General features: G+C 38.9%; 1 protein-coding gene across 1 annotated transcript; it reads right to left on the bottom strand.

The window, feature by feature from the left end:
• Positions 1-1,697: 1,697 nt before the first annotated feature.
• Positions 1,698-16,417, bottom strand: LOC138037891 (neuronal acetylcholine receptor subunit alpha-7-like). Its single transcript, XM_068883745.1, has 6 exons — positions 16,292-16,417; positions 12,690-12,734; positions 10,993-11,102; positions 10,165-10,261; positions 4,804-4,848; positions 1,698-3,643 (listed from the first exon to the last, which is right to left on the bottom strand). Exons 2-6 carry the CDS (start codon positions 12,714-12,716, stop codon positions 2,777-2,779), a joined length of 1,146 nt encoding a protein of 381 aa, XP_068739846.1. The 5' UTR covers positions 12,717-12,734; positions 16,292-16,417; the 3' UTR covers positions 1,698-2,776.
• Positions 16,418-16,822: the final 405 nt, after the last annotated feature.

Raw genomic sequence — 16,822 nt, 5'->3', positions numbered from 1 at the left:
TAAATTGAAATTTAAGTTTTCCTAGTCTGGGCTAAGCCGCCTCTCCCTCTCTGTCACCTTTATTTTCAATCTTGACCCCAGAGCTCTTCTCTTGACTAAAGGAGAGAAGAGCTCTGGGGAACCCTGAAACAATGTGTCTTCTCATTGGTTTTCGTGAAGAACAATCAAAAGCGTCTCTAATTGGTGCATTCATGTTAGGACGAGGAGTGAGCAGGCGCCGTAAGGTTCAAATAGCAAATATTTGGCTATAAGAACCCTACGGCGCATGTTCTCCCACATAGAGTTTCCCAGAGCCTTGGGTCGATCCAAGGCTCTGGTGACGAGAATGCTTCATTTTCTCTTAACCAACCGTTTTCTTCTGTTCTTCTGTTAATTAGCCAATATCATAAATGCCATAATACTCTTTGTTTGTCCCTCCAAAATTTTGCATAAGCATTGTTTCCAGTTTCTCTTGGGATCATTATAAGTCCCAAGGGGAAATAAAAACAACCTCGTTCCCAGGGCGCTTTTCCCGTTGGAGACGAGGCTGAAAATAAAAACTATGCAAACTCAATTTGCATTGGTAATTAATACCCTGGGGACTATGCAAATGAGACTTAAAAGAGGTTACATGTGCTCCACCCCGTCACTTTCTACTCGAGGCCGCAAAAGGGAAGGGTTTGGCAACCCACCCTCCCAACCATTCGAGTAAATCGAGATTGACCCTCATGGCTCCCATCTTCGCCTGATCTTGGGCTTGTCCCAGGCCACAGCGATTCTGAGGTCGTGTATAAGTTATCAGTGGAATTGAGAGAAGTAAACATTTTGTGTTGTCAGGAAGATGAGAATGGAGGCAGGCTTGGGGAAGGCCAGAGCGATTCTCCATACCTTATTAACATATCATTGATAACAATACCCAGGGTAGAATATTACACAATGCTTATTCACAATTTTGGAGGGACAAACAATGAGTATTGTGGTATTTATATTGGCTAATCAGAGTTATTCACAATAAATATACCGTGGAAAATCACAATACTTTTGGCTTGGCTGGCTTTTCAATGCAATGCATCGCGCTTGTGATCAGAATGCACTGCGCATAGATAATGCCGAGCCTCGCTTTGAGCAGGAGTCACCTAAAACCTATACGAAGGATTACCTACCTCTTAATCGTAATATTTTGAAACTTGCGTCTTGTCTTATCTTGTGCTTTCGCCTATAGTCACGCAGTGTCATTTGTTCTATAAAACATTTATCCTGCAGTTTCGCCGTCTTAACCTGAGAATTTTTTCAAGTACTTGGCATATCTTTTGAAATAAACCAGAACAGCTTTTTGTAGTTATCCTTCAGTCTAGAGAATTTTATCTTTTAGACGGGCATAAAGAAGATATTTAAAAATTATGCAAAGAAATCACCAGTCGTCTTTTAAGACGAGGATAAAAACGAGGGATTTTAAAAAATCCCTCGTTTTTATCCTGTAATACTGAACTCCTCGTTCTATTACGCATATGTAAAAAAGAATGTCTGCAGCAATTTCATATCCCTGGGCAATACCGTACTAGTTGCCTAGTTGCCTACGTATTAGTTGCCTACGGAGGGGCGTACAGGTGACCTTGACCGATTCAAAAAAACGTCAAACAAATTATCCAAACCGACTAACAAAGAACTTAACATTTATTGACATATTTTGACATCCTATCTTTAATCATTCATTTAAGGTTTTTTATGCTATATAGGTGTATGTTTTTTACGATTTGCAACAACATATTGCTTTTGTATTTTCATTGACTTTATCTTTGGTCTTCTCACGGATCAAAATTAACCAATTATACGCTTCGTAGTCCTATAACTAATTATTTATACATTTTATTGGACCACACATTAATCATGTAACGTTATTTTCTGCCTCATTCGTGTTTCGATGTATACTTGAAAAGCTCACCCTGGATGTAGTCTCACAAACTCGGACCACAAATGAAAGCTTCCCAGGGGCTTTTCCTAGTTTCATAGGACATTTTGTTTTTGTCCCATTGTTCTGATAGCGATGTCTCCTCGTTAACCAAACCTTCAGGGACATCCTGGCAAATAATGTCGGAAAGAAAAGCTCCGTTAAGCCTTTCTGTGGACTCTACTGACTTTACTGGCTGCTTGATTCAAAGATAACTTAACTTATGTTACTTATTTCATGTTTCTTTTTGTGCATGTTAATGGTAAACGTAATCATAATTTTTCATGGACTAGATCTGAATTCACTTTCTTAACTATTCTTGAGAATAACAAGACCTGTTATAATTAGTTTTATTCATGACCTTCTTCGCCTAACCAATTTATCTCTTTTTAACTGGACATAAATTTGCTTGTTAGAGACCATACAGATAGTGTATTCGGGGATCATGATGATTTTGTGAAGCAAAAGTTACTGTACTTTGCTTTCTTGAACTCCTTGGAGTGTTATTCTTGCGATCATGACTTATGGAATAACAACACGGACTGAAATAGAAACACAGACACTTCAACCTAGGATCGTAAACCGTCTACCTGGAACTAAGGTAGTTTTCCACCCAGTTGTCGGGTTAAAAATGACGGAATTGTACAGAGATGTCTATGTTTCCAGATAGAGTTGCTGCATGTGTTGTCTCAAAGTGGCAGGAAATCGGCTGCTCGGTATTCAATTCAAATTCTCTGTCGGTGCCGAGAATAAGACACTAAGACAGTTGAACACTACCAAAAGCAGTACAATCCACATAAATAAACGATTGAGAACCTTTGCAGCAAAACGCCACTCCTCTTGGTGTCTTTATTTTTCATTGTCTTTTTTAGTCCTTTTTACCAGAATATCCAAAGCCTCAGACTGCTTCAAACCTTGAATCATTCGCTTCCGTAAGTTCGGATTTCTTTCATCAAATTTCTTTAATTGAATCGACATAGCTGATTCTGAATTAGGCGGACATGTGCTATTGTTATGATTAGTCGCAGGCAAAAAAGGATTTGTAGCTACAGGCTCGGCACTACCGCCACCGTAAAGCCGCTCGCCGAGGGAATGTCTTCTAATATTATGATTTCTAAAAAACCTTTTCGCCCAAGCACAGCTGGAGTCACTAGTGTCGCCATTTCTCTTGACCCGCAATACACTTGCGCACCATTGGCAAATAAACATTCGTACCCAGGCTGGCAGAGGAGTTGGTGCATGGTGATGAAATGTGAGCACGACGCAGGTGAAAACGATGGAGATGAATACATTAATCATCGTCAATGTGTAGTATCGAGAAATCAGCGGCACAACTTCGGAAGTTGCCGGAAGCTCTTCCGCCAGCAACAGGAGTATAACAGTTAACGATAAGAGAACCGTCACGCCGACGTTCATTCTCTCCCCAGACTCCACCGGTAGGAAAAACCCCAGAATTGTTAAAGCTGACATGAGGACACATGGTGTCAAGAAATTCAAGATATAGTACATGGTTCGACGACGAATTACAATGTTATATGTGATGAAAGGATAAGGCTCAGGACAACATCGGTACTTTGTAATGAATTTGGTCACAGGCATCCCAACTAGAACCCACTCTCCATTATCGATGAACGTTGCGGTGTCTCCAGGCCCACTGTGGAATATATCCATACTCAAGCCGTGATAGGACCACGAGCCAAACTTCAGAACACATTTCTGAAAATGAAATAGAGCTGGATGTTCATTTTTAAATGAAAGTGCCCCATAAAGTGAATTCAAATGCACAAAGTTCATGTGTTTATGTCTTCAGTAGTTTCTAACTTGTACCTTTCTGTCAACTTTTGTCTGCATCTCAACTCGCTGTTTAATTTGAATACCGGCTAATTCACTTTTTTTACTGTTGATATGTAGAACAGGGCAAGTTTTTGTTCTTTTTTCTAGTTTTCTCAATTAATTCGCGATTATGAATCTAAATTATGCCGGATAAATAGTCCAACATTCTGGCCCCAGTTGTTCAAACAATGGATAGCGCTATCCGCCGGATAAATCACTATCCACTGGATAACTCAATCGATTTTGCCAGTGTTTATCCTCTGGATAGTGATTTATCCGGTCAAGAGAAAATGAGGGGACAGAGAAGGAGGCTCCCGGTCCAGCCCTTGGGATATGTCATGTCCACGAAAGTTATTTTTAGACGAGCGGAAGTCTTCCGAGACGTCCGCATGCAGGCCAACCTCGGTCCGATGTTTGAGAGAAAATACATATTCATCAGCCTTCCACGTGCGCCATCATTTTCTCTTTTCACTAGAACCTGAGAGCGAAGCAAGACTGCATGCGGACGTCTCGGAAGACAGACTTTCCCTAGAACAAAGACTTCCGTTCGTCTAAAAATAACTTTCGTGGACATAACATATCCCGGCCAACGCCTTGAGCCTCCCTCTCTGTCCCCTCATTTTCTCTTGATCCGGTGGATAGCGCTATCCATCGCTTGAACAACTCGGGCCTGGTTTAGGTTTGTGATAATTATTTAATAACGAAAGCAAAAAAAGGACAGCTATGGTTTACAAAATTCAACAACATCAGTGTAACGACAACAATAAAAAAAAAAGTAAATAAAATAAATAAATAAATAAATGACTGAATGAAAAAATAAAAGAACAAACGAACGAACGTTCGTGAGGTACATTTTAAGAGCCATGTTTGAATTATGACTAAGAAACGTTGAAATGATGCATTAACTTTGTTAGAGCCAATACACCATAGGTTCATTTAATCTCTGAGTGGGTTTTGCGCACAGTTTTAACGATGACACGACGCATGGCCCGAAGAAGACATCTTGCCCATAAATGAAAAAAAAAAAATCCACTTCTTATTACCTGATCATCAAATGGAAAATAAGTAACGTCTATTGTACATGAACTCTTGAAAATTGTCGGGTAGAACCAGCCTACGTCGCCGTTTGAACTCACGGTGAGTCCGTAGTATTCTTCTTTCTCTTTATCGTAATTGTCATTTGCACTAAAGAATAAAATAGGGACAAATAAGCGCTGTAAGCTGTTTAAACGTTGAAACCTCGAAAAATTCTTTATTCGTATTTTCTCTTGATTTTCAGAGGATAACAAACCCATGCCATCTCCTTTATCTCGCACGAAACGTGGAAACATTCGCTTTAAGGACCCAAAAAAAATGATTTTAAGTTGAGTGCTGTCCTTTTCCCTTTTTCCCAAATCGGCAACGCGATGAATAACCACATCGTAAATCCTGGCACAAAATGAGAATTCTGTTGCGGCACACGAGAACATCAATACCTCTTCAACTTTTCTGAATAGTCACAAAATTACAATGGGAACAAGTTAGGAACGTTCATTTCAGAAGTCGGCGGGCACAATATCCCGTCGATCTGTTTGGCATTTACAATGACATTCCATTCTGATGCTGCAAGGTAAATACCCGTACAGACATTCAACGAAAACTACGGCTTCATCTAAATAAATATGGACCCCGCAAAGCGCATACGCACTGGATATCAATTTGCTTACTTGTTATAACAGTGTGATATCTGGAAGCCAGAGTTTCTTGGAAGATGTTACAAACGACTTAATCCCTCCATAATGGGAGCTATTCCATTTCAATCTGAAGTCATTCCAATACTGAAAAACAAAAGATCATTTTTAACTCCAGTCAAAGAATTAATGCCGAATCGATCTGGTCCCATCAAATGGAATTTTTGCTGAGAAATGAGACAAGATCTTTCCACTTTCAACACAGACAGGCTTTTCGAACGTGTATTTTTGTTATGGAAATTCGCATTGCTTATTGTAGCGATCAGTTGGATGAATTTCAGCTTTGACGGGATTTTCATAAATGAAAATTGTTGCACGGCACGCAATGCCTGTAGGGTGGACAAGGGACTTTAAAAGGAACCTCCACTAAAACAACAACTTCAAAAACTTTAAAGTACAGAACATAAGGTTTACAATTAAAATTGTTCAAACTTTTTTCAATGAAAGCGTTTTGTATCCGAACAAAATGATTTAAAAAACACTTGTTTTGGTTTTCAAATTTCTCGGTCGCCGCCATTTTGAATAATTGTGACGAGTCGTGGTTGCCGTATTGTTCTGACTCCAAGAGAGTTTGTTCTGGAATACTAGGGAGTTTAAGCACGCGACGTTTTTGAGCTGCGGACGGTAACCGGAAATGAAACATGTCGCATGCCCGGACAGTAGTGTCTCCCAGATTTTTAACCCAATCATCTCTAATGGAGGAAAGATACTTAGCAATAAAAAGGTGGTAGTGACAAGACAAGTACAGCTCCCTTCGGGTTGCCGTCCGTGGCTCAAAAACGTCACGTGTTTAAACTCCCTGTTGTTTCAGAACAAACGCACACGCACGCTTTGCTAGCCTATGTACGAGCTTCTTTACTGCGCGGTTTGATGAATACTTACTAGTCGTACCACACAATGGTGGTCATAGTTTGTAGTCTTTCATCCTGAAAATGCAAGCGACGAAAAAACGAGGTTACTTGTAATAAACTAAAAACACGTTCCTCTCTAAATGATTGTCGGTTTCCGAATTAAACGGGCTTGGGGTTTGCATGTAAAGCCCGGCTATTCTGATGCCTTGTTATGCCCTTTCTCTCTTTTATGTGTTGGTGGCTCCCTGATGGACCGTTTTTCCTTCCTCCAGAAAGTATTTGTGGGAAGGGACTAAGCATTGATGTTCCCAGTGCTTAATGTTCCATCAGTGAATTAAGCTCTGACTAGGTAGCCACCTGCTAATTGAGTTCAATTTTAGCCACGTTATTCGTAGCCCAGAACCAATGAAGGCTAAATGGATACAATGTTGTGACTGAAAAAAAACCTTTCGCCTGCTATTCATTACCAGCAATTTATCCCCAATAAAATCTGTGTAAATTGTGTGTAGCGCTTTTTGTACTTATACTAATAAGACTCGATAACCTAAACTCAAGAAATGCTTGCAAAACCCCTAACAATCTAGGGCTCTAATGTCGCCATGATTCCTGAAAACTTTCTAGCAAGTAGACAGTACAGAAAACAGATGTAAAGCAAATGAAAAGAAAGAAGCTTCATTAAAAAAATATTATAATCATCGAGATATTAAAGGCAAGTACCATGATAAAATTGCAATGTAGCAAGTGGTGTAATCGACGACTCATGACGGAACGATAGCGTCCGCTGCGAGCCCTCTCAACCAGATTGCAGGATTCGGTGAATACCGCGAGCTCACGCACTGGGAAAAATATTTATATGTAGATATTCATGTTCGACCACAGACGTGAGCCAATCGAGAGACAGTGCTGATGCACGGACTCCACGTGACAATCACGACGGAATGCTATACTTTAAAAGCTACTGAATGCGAAGCGGAACTGATTGTTGAATATTATGGTATATTTTGGAGAAGCCATGGTTGAACAGGGATCACCATTCGCGAGACAATTATGGGAAAATATTGCATAATCTAGGAGCCAATCAGCCCCTAAAAACCTCTCCAATCACCTGATCATTAAATACCAAAAACAACTATAATATGTATCTTATTGACTGAGTGGGAGGGCCGGACGGGAAAATATTTGGCATGAGGTCATGTCGTACGGACCGAGCGCAGCGAGGTCCGTGCGCCATTACGAGGGCAAATATTGTTCCCGTCCGGCCCGACCTAACTCAGTCAATAAGCATTTTATCATGACCACCGCGCTATTCCCTTTTTATTTTACGGGTAACCAAATTCGGAATGTTCAATTACGTCGCTCTTTTGACCGAAAAGTCGGGATTTATATAGCAATTGCAACAAAGTTGTTTTATTTCGCATCACGCGCGCGCGATGAAAACTATGAGAAAATCCCCGTATGAGGGCCGTACGCGATCCTAGCAGGGCCGGACGGCTTTTCCGGCCCTGCTCGCGCCATCGCGCTACAGGTACGGCCCTCATACGGGGATTTTGCAATAGTTTTGCAAATGAAAGCGCGCGGCGGCGGCCGTACGGGTCATATGAAACATTCCATCATTTTGGTTTACAACATAAGTCATAACACACTTTCTCGATCTGACGGTGGAATGTGGCAAATCAGGTGTTTTCGGTTTCTCTCCCCTCGGGGCTTTTCAGGAATTTATTTGCAATGGTTTTCGGGGGAGTTTAGCCAGACTGCTTATTACACAGTTTACAATTTATTTTAGGAATTGAGACGCCTCCGTCCAGATAAGGTCAGACCACAACACATTGTGCGTAACCAGTCTTTGCTGATGAACCTTCAAAAGCGAATAATGAGAAATCAAGTCTTTCTCGGCAGTATTGCGCTATGTTTGTGGGTTCTTTCACTTATCGTGTACAAACACAAATGGAAAAGCAGGTATTGTTTCTTTAATTTTACTGGCATTTGCCTCCTAAATGAAATGAAAAAAGATGACGGAAAATTCCATGAGATGAAGAAAAAAATCATTTTAAGAAGTATTTCAAGGAAATAAGAAAAATTGGATTAGATTTTATCAATTTCTGTTTTTGAAGTGAAATTTCCAATGACAACTTACGTTTTATAACTTAGCTTTTTAATTAATGGTTGGGTTATTCCTTAAGAAATGCACGCTTTGACTCTCTGTTTGGTATTTTTTTTTTTGTTCATCGTGTTTGCAAAGCATACCGCCAAATGCCAAAAATTTAAGATCATCAACAAATAGCTTAAAATAATAGGAAACCATAATCTATCATCCGAACCTTAATAAGACGGGTATCATCACACTTTCTTCATTCCATTTTCTATATAATAAATAGACACGTTCGGAAGGAGTTTGTATAGTGTCATTTATTATTCATATTGTTTAAAAGCACTTAAATTTACCACCCGCGCCGATTTTCCTCCAATGATAAAACCCTTGATTTTACGTAGCTAATTTCTTTACTTATCTAGTACGTAACTTTCGGCCGAGGAAGATTTGTTATTTCTATAGCAGGGGCCATTTTCTAATTTACAAGATTTACTTGAAAAACATTCAAAGGGCGACTTGACGAGCTAAAGACACTTTGACGAGCGGTAATTGACACTTACCAGCTGATCCCGTTTTCGGACCATTTCGGCCCAAAGAAACGTACGTCCAAAAAAGTCTGTGTTAAGTTTGAGTAAAGAAATCTACCACAATCGAAGATACATTGGATTCATCTATCATTTGGAAGAGTGTCAAAGTTCAGTCTTGGGTTGAAGTTGAAACTGAACATTTGTACGAGGAAAACCAATGTTTCTGCAGCCGAACCTGTATATAGCGGCCACCCTCGGGACTTGAGAAACTGGCCGCTTAATGCAGGATCACTAAAAATAATTACTGGGCGTGGTCTAATGTCAATTTTAATGGCATGTCATACAACAACACTTCATGCAAGGAAACAATAGGACAATCAACACTCTTTCAAGCGATAAATATTCAAAGAAAGTTGCCAACTTTTAACTTAACCAGTATAATTTACGTAACATTTTTGAAACGGCACTTTTTGAAGCGAACATTAAAGCAAGGTTGATCAGACAAACGACGCGCGGCCAACATACCGTTCCAACATCGTAAGTAAGTGAACTTTTTTTTGTCTTATGCCCCGTTCACACCAAACCTTAATCATGTTTGAAGATGTTTAGTTCCAACACGGATTCAAAGCTTTTTCTTAAAAATCATGTATACTGATTTTTGTCGACTACACATTTAGCTCAGATCAAAGTAGTATGGCTAGTATGGCCTCCGTCGGTCTGTCTTGACCACAGATGATGCTCCTTCAGTTGGATGCCGTGTCACTTTCACGGCTGGCACAGCGTCAGCTTTGACTAAACAGTCCAATTCGGGAAAGGAAGACTTTTCCGCATCCGACACAGGTGTGGGTTATCTTTGGGTCTACTTCAATTGTACGCGCCTGTATTGAATCTCATGTAAAAGCCATTCCTACATTTTTTTGTGCCTGATTTTCACTATGTTAATGACCCAGATTAATTAAACATGTTTTGTTGGTGTGAATGGGGTATTAGTGTTCTCTTCAAACTTTCCTGGAACTGTTTGAACATTGCTCAGAAAAACCGTTTCGAACCTATATAAAACATGATGTGGTGGCCTCATTTTAACTCCTTGGTCTTCATTTTTGCAAAAATCAATAACTTTCATGGCTTAGCATAAATAACTGATGTCGTTCAAAGAGTGATACCTGGTCGTCAAAGGGAAATTAGTCACGTCTAACTTGCAAGATGCTTTGTAAATGGTTGGGAAGAATCTTGATATGTTGCCATCGGAAGATATGGTAAGACTGTGATACGCTTCTTTATCGATGTTGTAGTCATCTCTGGCACTGAAAAAATTGTATATCATAAGCATGGTGGACAGACACCCAGCTTGAATACTAAGAGACTCAAAATATATCGGGTTTACACTCACGTGATAAACAGCCATGTTTTTCATTGAAAACAAAAGAAAACGTTTGCATGATGCATAACAGTAGCCTTCAATTTCCGGAGGACTGGGCCGAAACACCTACAAGGCCGCCCTTTCTTTGTTTAAGCAAACCAATTTGCTGAATTCATATTGCACCGGAAATCAAAATCAATTGAGAGGCATCGTGGCCAAGTGATTAGGGCGCAGGACTGTTTCTTCACCCCTTAAAATCCCTGAATAATGATGGGCCGGAGCCGTCAATAAACTAGACTATCGTACATATAATTACTTAATTATTACATGCCGAGGTTACTCTACTAATGATGGTTCCCTGTGCAAACACAGCTGCAACACTTTGTGCTATTTGTGTAAAAATAGGTAAGACGAAGTGTTATTTTTGAACTTAATTGAAAATGCTTGTAATTGGGTTAACCATTATTCCCAAAAAATTTTCCAAAACCAAATACTTTGTTTTTGAAGTGGTAATTGACCAATTTGGCGATTGGTTCTTTTTGGAGTTTTTGCCTTTACGTACAAGAACGCAAACCGGACTGAGTGCGTTCAAATAGGCGTGACAAACGTAAATTATATTGGAAAAAATAGTTCCGATGATAACGGATTAAGTCAGAAAAGGTCGATGATACTTACTTGTTATAGAGTGTTATATCTGGAAGCCACAAGTGGCTAGCTGGTCTTACAATGAAATTAACGTCGTCATAATTAGAGCTATTCCATTGAAGGCGGTGGTCTCTCCAGTACTAAAGGAAAGCAAAAGAATGTGTGATAAAGTTACAATCGAGGGATGAACACGATGAGATATTTGAGTTGTAAAGGATGCTATCGAAGACTCAGTAATTTAACAACTGGATGCGCTATTTGTCGTACATTATTATATTCACGCAAGTACTTTCGGGAGAGAAAACATCTCGCAATAGCATCGTTAACTTGGATGCTGCATTTGATAAGGGCTGGATAAACTTCTACCAAGAGTGAATTAAATAAGAGGTTGATCTATCACTTTGCGGTTTTGCCCCAGTACAGTCACAAATGGATTTAGTTTTTATAGATATTCTTTGATCGCGAAACAAACACAGGGCCGCCAATTGTAACAAATCAGAAGACTCAATGTCACGCGTAACTGCTTCTGTCATGTTTTCATGTTTTTTTTTCGTGGACATAGCAACTGATTTTCGCGGGAAGGGGTATTCTAAAAATAGACTCATTTGTGACTGTGCTGTGGAGCCCACCCAACACTCTTATCTAATTCGCTCTTGCTTCTACTCAATCTACTCAATCGTGAGCAAACAAATTTGTAAGTGTCATTTGACAAATTATCATTTTTGGTCAAATTTGTCAAATCTGGTCAAACTTTGCTTTTAAGCAAATGCCTCTTACAAAGTCTAAATTGGAGGCACGTGTCTCGCACTTGGCCGAACTGTTGAGGTCGAAAACGGCCGGGACCGCGAATTTACATCGCGGCCCTCGAATTCGTTTAGAGATGTACGAAGAGATGGCAACTGTAGATGTTGTCGGTCAACTCCGGTCTCAGGTTAAATCCGTTTTTACCTAGGTTAAATAGGTGATCGTCATTTTACCTAGGTTGAATCTACACTCTACCTAGTTTAAAGCACTTGTCAACCCCCCAAAACGACTGAAAACTCATTTACCGTCCCTCAAGCTGTCTTACGCATCTCACATCTTAATGTTTCGTATCATCTTGTAGGTTTCTGTCAGCATGATACACTCATCCCTCACTCTCAACATTACAACACAGTAAGGAAACACAGAACTGTACTATACACTTACCCGTATTCGAACTCGGACCTCAAGATCCATGCTCAACTCAATACAGTTCTTTCATTATTTACTTTTGTATAACAAGTCAATTGATATCCATGTATAACAACCAAAACTAATTCTAACGTGGCCCTAATTTTCTCTAGGGTTAATTTAGGCTCCAAAGAAGTTTCATCGATTCATCTGAGTGCGTATTCAACCGTGGTAAATGAGGATCACCATTGTAATCTAGGTAAAACGAATTCAACCTGACAACGGATTTTACCGAGAACAAAGATTCTGGGAAAACGACTGAATAGTTGTATTTCTCTAGATATATTTGGTTTTTCTTCGCAGAAATCGAGCCCACGATCTATCATTTTATAGTTAGTTCCGATGCTGTACCTCTGAGCTATAAGAGACTTGTAAGAGCTAAGCCTATGACAATTGCACCGCTATACTGCTAAGACTAAAATGATCCTCAAAATAGTGCAGTGTCGCAATTGCAGTCGAGGAGGCAGTAAATGTTAACCACAGAAAATGAAATGACTTATTTCAGAGGAACCCACCTGCCGTACCCAAAGGACTGCAGTCATAGTTTGAGCACGCTTGTTCTGTAGAAACGCAACAAAGGTTAAGGTAATTCCCTTGAAAATGAGGTGCGATCCAGAATTTTTTCAAACTTGGCGCAATTGATATTCATACACAGGAAATTAAAAATATGCAATAACGAGATGGGGTCACCGTGCTTGTTTTCGCGCTGTATACCCTTTATCCTAAGTGTTTTTTACCGAATTACGCGAGAAGCGTTCGAAACTAGATCAACGGGAAAAATTGTTGTTATGTAGCAAAAGCTACTGAATATTACTGAAAACTTGAACCTACTTGTTTGTCCGGGCTATAATCTTTAAGTAAAGTGATTTCAAATGTTCAATCTTACAAAGAAATGTAAGAAAAATGGGACCGCTACAGCCATCACCTTGCACTCATTGTCGGTCTCCAAATGCAGTTTTACGTCATTTATATTTAAATACTACAACCTCTACTATCCAACTTAATCCTCCTTAAAATTTGTTTTCCGTGACCTATTACGAGTAAGCAAAACCAAAACCGTGCTCGTTTCTCTCGTTTCTTCGCAAGATTATGATAAATGGATGGCAAAGGGGCAATTTCGGCTTCAAAATGATCTTTTTCCGCGAAAGGACTGGGGTGAGTTCCAAAACAGCACCTTCTTTAATAACCGAGTAGAATTATCCTGATTGCACTTAAAAGCTCTTGAACAGCAAAAGCGGCCATTGTGCCTCTCTTTAGATGGCCGGCGTGAAACGCCGCCATCTCCAAAGTCGCAATTTTATGCGCAGTATGAGATGCGCGGTGCAAAACAAAGCAATCACCTTAAGAGTTTTGTGTACTTAAACTGTACAATATTCTATTTCCTGACAAAGAGTAGAGCTCACCACATCTATGATCTGATTCAACGCCAAGTCAAGAGTAACAGAGACTCCCTTCTCTAATGATTGGTTGGTGATGATTTTTTGTCGTACGTTCTCATCAAATGCAGTTCCAGTGTTTCAATTATCTCAGAGCTAGGAACTTCTGAAAAGTTCGATTACAAATGCAAATCGGTGATGAACATCTTAATTGAACAAGCTACAATCCCGGATAAAAGTAGTTGAGACCCTTCTCAAGTTTCGTCCTTTTAGACAATAACTACAATAAAAAGCCCTAAAATACCCCTCCCCCTTTCTCCCCACCCATAGCAATTTTTCTTACGGAGAAGCACAAATAACTGGGCTATCGCACAACATTGTCACAGCTGAGGGGAAGGGTGATTCGTAATAGGACGTTTTCGAACAAGAACAATAGAGAAATGTACGACTTCTGGTGGACGAACAAAAGATGCTAATGAGAGATCTTTTGTTTTCGTCCACCAACATGGCGGCGATTAGGTCACGTGAAAACAACCCATTACAACTGAGATTTATTTCATTGAAATAAATTGTTTAGATAAGGGGGCATAAATAGACAGTGCCTCAACAGTTGTGTCCAGGGTTGAAAAAAATAATGCTATGTTTTGTATGGAGCTTTTGGGGTGACGAGAATTGTACTGAATGGGCAATAGCACAGCAAACAAATGAATTGCCGATAAAGGAACTGCGTCGGAATGAAAGCGCTCACATTCTGACCAAAATAAATGTGTCATTGTCCGTGTTATACCTAATTACATGAAAGTTTCGCGAAACGTTAATTTCGCGATTTTACGATGCGCGTATTTCGCGACACCTAAATTTCGCGTTTTTTGCGAAATTCTTGTACTAAGAATCACTTTAATGTCGCAATCTTTAGTAAGACGCTATTTGAAGGTATTTAACTTATCCTTGAAGCAAATAGAACAACTTCATCATTTGCAATAACGTCAAAGTTTACAACAAGAGATGCAGCGACGGGTCTTTATGAGAACAGTAACAACAAAGTTGTTACAATTTCCACAAGAATTTTACGCTTTTTCGTTAATTTACTCAATTGACCATGATCTCCAAAGTCATTTGTGTAAATTTCGGGATGGACGCGGAATCATGAATCATGAATCAAAGTTTTAAATCTTTGAAGAATCACGAATCTTTGGTTTAAATACTCGGGAATTGACTGACAACGACCCTGAGGAAAGCTCAACAACATAGACGCATGAATTAATTACTTCCGATTCAGGGAATAGACAAAATTGTTTTTAAAGATGATGAATCATTCAGTTAAAAACCAAGAAATGAAGAATACATTAAGACTCGAATGATTTCGCCTCTATCCTCGATTGTAAATGTCTTGGTATGAAGACGTTGCAATTGCCACAGAATAGATAAAAACATGATTTTGTCAGCGCTTCAATGCTTACAAGTTCGTCCTTTCTTCATTATTAGCTATTATTGATGTATTGTTATTCACTTAATTTTCGCGTCATGTTATGTTCGCGACACTTATTAATCGCGTCACTTTAATTTCGCGGTTAAAAAAAAAATCGCGAAATTCGAGAAATTAAAGTGTCGCGAAAATTTCATGTAATAAGGTACATATGTACTCATTTCGTTTCTCTGGTTTTTTTCGAGAGTTGACTTTTTTACGAGTAACCTGGTTTGTCCTTATTGTTTGATTTGTACCAACTTAAAGGTGATCTGTTGAATTCTAGTCCTCTGACATGTGTTTAATGTTTAATATATATAATTTATCAGACTTAATATCAAGAAAAAAGAAAAAAACGATAAAGTTCGGCATAAAAACTAGTGAGAACAATAGGTTATTAATAGTTGAAATTGTAGCCTGGAAGCAAGTAACAAGTTAAATGACGAAAGTCCTAGTCCGTTTTGATATTCAACTCAGCATTGAGATTATTATTGACAAAAAAGATTTCGAAAGACTAAACAGTCAAAATTTACTCTGGCACGTTCTCAAAAGTCTTGAGAAAATTCTTACTATTTATTCGATTATCGGATGACTAAACGGACAAACTGAAACAATTATTCGCCTGATATTTTAAGATGAAAGTAGGGATTAATAAAAATATCAAAACTATATTGCTCCACATGCAGCGATTCTTTGGTAGTTGTAAATTCAAAAACACAACAGAAATGGAAATATTCTGATACGCACTGAATAACAGGAGTAACAAAATAATCAAACTATATCACAAAAATCGCACTTAAGTTTTAAAATAGTTCAAAGAGAGGACAAAGGGGAATGAACAGAAAAGTTAATAAACGACTAGTACTGATAGCCCGTTCTCATCATTTTACAGAAATTGAGCTGGATCATGGATGAATATTTAGTCGGTTACAATGATTTAGAAAATTGCAACAATTTAGACATTTTAGTTTTTCTATTTACGATAAAGTAATTACGTGGTTTTTCGCTAAAAGTTATACAATTTTTGATGGACATTTTTATCTCTTAAAACTCATTTAGCTTTAAAAGATATGAAGAACACAGGAATACTAGCTTTTTTTCTCATGATAATTAAAAAATATGCAAGCATAAAGCTTCTGAGCCGCTTACAGCTGTTTTGTGGAAGAGTAGCCTTCGCATCAAAAAAACCAAACCATTTGAGACTCATGTGTCAAGGATGACTCGTAGGAATAAACATTATTCTAAGGTACTTTCACGTAACTGAATCTCAACTTACCTGCACTTGAATTCAAAGTGCTGATAAGAAAAATAAAAAATAAAAACAACATATTTTGCGAGAAAGCCACAATAAACATCAGAAGTAGCTTTGATATTGCAGTCTCCCTTTGAAAGTGAACCTTAAGCGATATTTTAAGGAAATCTAAACATGTTCCGAAGCAAGGCTAAACAACGATGTTTCTGCGCGTGTGTGATTGTTTCTGCCCAGCCAGATACGATTGGATGATTGAAAGTACGGCAGGTGCCTGAAAATTGTCCTAATCTAATTACCCTTGTTATTGGTCGCTTATGAAAGACCAAATACCAGCGGGGAGGCATTTGAATCACTTTCATAGGAGTTGTATCACATTATTCATTTCATTACATGTACTTCACAGGAATGTCCGGCCGGAGTAATTTCTTAAACCCTTCTCTTCATTTCTTTTTCGGGGTTATAATTGAATAATTGAAGTCAAAATTGTGTTGCAGAAAATTTCACTTGTTTTCTAGCTGCACCTTCAAAGGGCTGGCCATCGATTTGATGAAACGC

This window comes from Montipora capricornis, chromosome 2 (assembly GCF_036669925.1).
Source record: "Montipora capricornis isolate CH-2021 chromosome 2, ASM3666992v2, whole genome shotgun sequence".
Classification (NCBI taxonomy): domain Eukaryota; kingdom Metazoa; phylum Cnidaria; class Anthozoa; order Scleractinia; family Acroporidae; genus Montipora; species Montipora capricornis.
The sequence above is the reverse complement of the archived record's forward strand: the minus strand, read 5'-3'. Positions and strand labels throughout refer to the sequence as shown.